The sequence below is a fragment of the Cynara cardunculus genome (genome assembly GCF_001531365.2).
Source record: "Cynara cardunculus var. scolymus isolate 2C chromosome LG 13, CcrdV1, whole genome shotgun sequence".
Taxonomy (NCBI): Eukaryota; Viridiplantae; Streptophyta; class Magnoliopsida; order Asterales; family Asteraceae; genus Cynara; species Cynara cardunculus.
The window spans coordinates 11011956-11017429 of record NC_037540.1 but is presented as its reverse complement, the minus strand read 5'-3'; the positions used below and the strand labels follow the sequence as shown (position 1 = coordinate 11017429).

The 5474-nt window shown below is 33.1% G+C and overlaps 1 protein-coding gene across 1 annotated transcript; it reads left to right on the top strand.

The window, feature by feature from the left end:
• Nucleotides 1-1888: 1888 nt before the first annotated feature.
• Nucleotides 1889-2551, top strand: LOC112525730 (60S ribosomal protein L6, mitochondrial-like). Its single transcript, XM_025135966.1, has one exon. The coding sequence runs from the start codon at nt 1993-1995 to the stop codon at nt 2386-2388; it is 396 nt and encodes a 131-aa protein (XP_024991734.1). The 5' UTR covers nt 1889-1992; the 3' UTR covers nt 2389-2551.
• Nucleotides 2552-5474: the final 2923 nt, after the last annotated feature.

Sequence of the window (5474 nt, the reverse complement as noted above, 5' to 3'; positions counted from 1 at the left end):
TGTTTAGAAGAAAGGATGTTCAATTATATAGTTGGTCCTTTTCTGGCTGTTCGGGCATTGTTTTGAGGGCTGTTTAGAAGCTTTTTAGGAGCTGTTTTGAAGCGGGTTAATATAGGACAAAGGCTTAAGATTGATGCTTATGTTTTCTTCTTTATCAATTTGTCCAAGTTGCTTAATCTATCCACTTTCTTGGCAATTTCACAACACGAACCACAAACAGTCAAGTTTAGATGTTATTTTTCTATTCTTTATATCGTATCATTTGTTTAACAATTTAACTACTTGAGTATGTTTCCTCGATCACAACCTTCTGGTGCTCAAAATAGGAAAAGAAATCGGCATGGGGATGAGCCGGCTAGATTGACTAGGTTCCAAACCCCTTCAAATAGTTTATTTTGGTTTTTATACACACATATAAGGGGCATTTTTTTGGCTTTCCTCCATGGGCATTCAAAATCTCAGGGCTGGCCCTGATTGCGATCCCCAATACGCCCGACCTCGTTGCCATCTCTACTCCTAGAAGCTTAGTGAATAAGCCACTTTCTACATCATTAAGCCACTACCAATCGGTCATATATATAGCTGACCTAATAAGTTATGAATCCCATTAAGCTGCTAACAAACATGCACTTAAATTTGTTATCTTAAGACATGATGAAGATGGATATCCTCATATTCCATGTATATTTGCATCTTTTGTATATTTCTATGTAGATCATTATGCCTGTGGTACTTTTTTGGATTTGCATAGGCATTGAATTTAGGATCAATGTGTAGCATTTGCAAAGTTCTTGCTTTATACATCTTATATTGAACAAGGATCGGGTAGGCAATGAATTCTGTACCAATGCGAGCAGTTAGTTAAATTAACAACATTTCCAAGTAAGTAGCTAAAGGCGGATCCATATTTTTTTTTAGCAGGGGCACAAAATAATTAACGTAATATAAAATATAACAAAGATTAATTAGTAAACAGTAGGTTTTGATTAAAATGACTTACAAATGGTTTTTTTTTTATTAACCTGGATATCCAACCCGCTATGCTAGCCAACTAATCTCAGGGTGACCACCTGCTTTATAGATAGCCCAGAGTCACCACATCTGAACCTCCGTGGCCACAAGGGGATTTTTATTCCTCCTTGGATTTAAACCTGGGACCTCCTGGTACTTTTGACTTTTGGAGCCAAGCTCAAACCAATCAGGCACTACCCTTGTGGTTTAACTTACAAATGGTTTTTTGGAACACCCAAGTGGTTTTTCCTTCATTTCTGCTGCTATTACCAAAAAAGTTATAAGCCGAAGGGTGCAACCACATTTTGTTATCTTAAATCCACCCTTGGATGTAGTAGATTTTAGGTTTGCTTTTATGTATAATTTTTGGACATGATCCTATAGAACCAACTCTGTCTGATTGAGTCATACTGCAATTGCATAGTTTCAGAAGACTGCAGATTGGTTTTCATTCATTCAAGCTGTAGAAACTTTCAGAGAGTCTACTAGTTATAGTTTATTTGGAATTATAACTAATATTCGTTCGTGATGAACATAGCATCACGACTTTTCTCTTCATGAAGTTTTACAAGTCCTCAGATAATAATCTTGTTATAGAATGTCGTTTCAGGATCATTAAAAAATAAACTCACTTTAGAATAGGTTGCAATGTTGATACAGTTTTGCATGTTTGAAACAAGTTCGCAAATTTACATTCCCCTTTGTTCTTATTACCAAAGTCCTAAATGACATGAGACATGGCGTGAGCCTCAAGCCTTAAGAGTCATCGTGGTTTTCAAGTCCCTGCTTATGGCAACAAATTTGTATATTATATGTATGTATATATACACACACACACACATGTTTCTACTATTACTCTGATATAATAAGACCATATACAAGTAGATTATATTAAAACGTAAAATGCTAGAAGGGTAAAAGAAATCAAAACACGCATTGCACCATGGTGTGCCATAAGGGTAACGTGTCTGCTTATTACTGATGGGTGTTTTTGTATTCGATCATTTTACTGTTCTTATTTTTAGATTTTCTCTCTCGGTTAGGTGCTTGCAGACAGTGGTCACTGAAATGGAGGCTCAGTTCTTTCGGTTTCTGAAGATAGTCGGGGTTGGTTTCAAAGCTAGAGCGGAATCAGAAGGACGTTTATTGTTTCTGAAACTGGGGTACAGTCATGAGGTGGAGTTATCGGTGCCTCCTGCTGTTCGAGTATTTTGTTTCAAACCCAATATCGTTTGTTGTACCGGAATAGACAAGCAAAGGGTGCACCAGTTTGCTGCTGCTGTTCGTAGTTGTAAACCCCCCGAGGTTTACAAAGGCAAAGGTATTATGTATGTTGATGAGGTTATAAAGAAAAAGCAGGGCAAGAAATCAAAATAACGTCACTTTTTTATTTTATGTTTAATCATCTTTTTAAATATTTATTTTAGATAAATTATGAGGATACAAAATGAATAATTGTACTTGTGACATCTTTTGTTAAGATATTTCTTTCTTGTAAATTTTTTGCTTTTTGAGAAAATTACTATATCTGATTTTTATGGATATTATTAACTTGCCATGTCATCATTAATTAGAACTGCATATCATCAATAGGTATGGGAATGGACCTTGACCAGTCGGGAACCCGGTTCACCTGTTCCGGTCGGATTCCCTGCTAAATCGGGGATGAGGATGGGGACAGGGATCCCCGTTTGAGACAAACCGGGGATGGGGATATATATATATATTAATTAATTAATTATATATATATATATATATATATACGTGTATAGGGGAGCGATCAAATGAAAACCACTCAATTTGTAAAAACCGTAAAAGCCTCATTCCACCAATTATAATTTTTCATTTTGCTCATTTTTTTGTAATTATAAGAGGTTGATTAATCATTTTTATTGTGGAGGATGTTAATCATGGATATTATCATCTTCATTATTTTAATTTTAGAGAAATACATGAAACAGTTTCATTAAAATTTCATTAAGTAGTATATGAAACAATTTCATAACCATATATGAAACAACTTCATCAAAAAAAGTATTATATGAAATAATTTCACAAGATTAAGCAATTTCATGAAAAAATTTCATAAGATTACGACGGATGAGAGTAGTTTTTACGGTTGTTACAAATTGGAGTGGTTTTCATTTGATCGCTCCTCTACGTGTGTGTGTGTGTATATATATATATATATATATAGATAGAGAGAGAGAGAGAGAGAGAGATATGTGAGTTATTATGTAACCCTTTACATTTGTTTAATCAATACAACTCAATCTCAACCATTCATTTAATTTGATGAATATGTGATTTCATAAAAGTTTTGATTGTTTTTTAATATAAAATATTGATCATAATTGATGAATCCTAGTCATCTTCCATAAACATTCAAATCATAATAAATGAACTCTTATCATTTCCATAAATATAAACATTCAAATCATAATAAATGAACTCTTATCATTTCTATAAATATCTTAATTGATTGAGTTGCATTGGTTGTATAAACGATTGAGTTGCATTGGTTGTACAAATGTGATGAGTTGTATTTGAAACATCCTCTATATATTTATATGTATGTATTTATTTATTTCAACTAAAACGGTAATTCATAATTTCTTATTTCCTTACTAGGTTTATAATATAAAATTGCTATTTGTTGAATGTTAATATGTAATATCTTGGATATCAAGTCAAAATACAATTACTCGATAAGTTTTGTATATTACTCGATATGGTTTTATATTACTCAATATCTTTTGGTACATATAACTTAAGTTTTTTTAGATTAAATTGAATTTCTTTTTGTTTTTAGGTTGTTAATTCTTATATGATGTTGTGGTTTTTTTGTATTAATTAAATTCATTTTGGTTATAGGTTTATTGAAAATGTTTGAGATTTAAACATGTATAGTCTCTCACATATTTAATTTTAAATAACTTTTATAAACGGAAAAAAAAAATCTCATTTCCCTGTTGGGGATCCATGTTCCACATTGGGGATGAGGATGATGATGTGATTATATTTCTCGGCGGGGATGAGGACAAGGACGGGGACGGGGACGGGGACAGGGACAAGGATAGAGATAATTAATCGGCCCATGCCTAATCATCAGTTTATTATCCCTAGTGGTTGGTTCGCATAATGAAATTTAGTGGAATTGGAATCACTAAAGAGATTTGATTTTACATAAACTGGAATGAAATTTGACTAAGTTTGGTTGTAATTGGAATGTAATATCTTAAAAGGAATTGGAATCCTTGTATTTGATTGACGGAATGTAGTTTTGTAATTGAAATGAAATAATGTAAATGACCAAAATGCGGTTTTATTTATGGGAAAATTGGATTAAAATGGAATCAGTTTTATCCTTATTCTTATTGGGGAACCAACTTTCAAAGCATTCATTTTAGGGTTTGAGACAAACTTTTCATTTATTTAAGGGACTTGTTTACCTGATAACCTAGAAATTATGTCATGGAACCACTAATATTTGAATGTCATTTTTTAATATAAATTTAAATTACATGTCATTAGTTTTTAAAACATATATTAATATTAACTCCCACCCTCCAGCTCCTCCAACTCCTGGCTTCGTACCAACGACTGCATCTCTCCAACGACTACACCTCACTGACTACACCTCTGACAACTACCCTCAACTACCACTTGGTTTTTTTGTTGAATTTGTGGGTGAACATGAAAATAGATAGAGGTGGTGTCGAGAGAGTTGTATTTTTTCTGATGATGACCTTCCAGCTCCCCCAACTCCTGGCTTCTTACTTGCAACTACACCTCTCCGACGACTGATTTTCGTTTTTTTCTCTTGAAATGCATATCATTTTGAGATGGGTAGAGATGGTGTAGGGAGAGTTGGTGACAGATCTGATGGAGATGAGTGAAGACAGGAGAGACGAAACGTTGTTATAAAAAATTAATGGTGATTTAAAGTCACCGAAGTTGGGGTGGATTGCAACCCCCGTCGAAACTCGACAAAAGTTTGAAGGTAAAGACGATGTTGACGAGTGGATAGGTTGGGATCTAGCCTTTTTGTTTAACCTTTTCTTTGTTTTGAATTATTTTTTCGTTAAAAATGTTAGATATTCATATAGGTTTAGTTCTTCTTTGAATTTTTTTACCACAATAGCCGGTTACCTGCTGAACAGGTAAACATGTTCCTTAAATAAATGAAAAGTTTGTGTTACATCCTAAAATAAAGGTTTTAAAAGTTGGTTTCCCCAAATAAGAATAAAAGAAAAGTTGGTTCTATTTTAATGTAATTTTTTCTCTATTTATTTTAAAGTTACTAGAAGCGTACTCGCGCAATGCAGCGAGATACATCGTGTTTTTAATATTTCATTTTATTCTTTATCTCAGTCGATGTTATAATATGACTTTATGTGATTTTGAGAAAGCGATGATGTTTTTATTTTTGAATAAAATATATGTTTGACGATATCATAAAA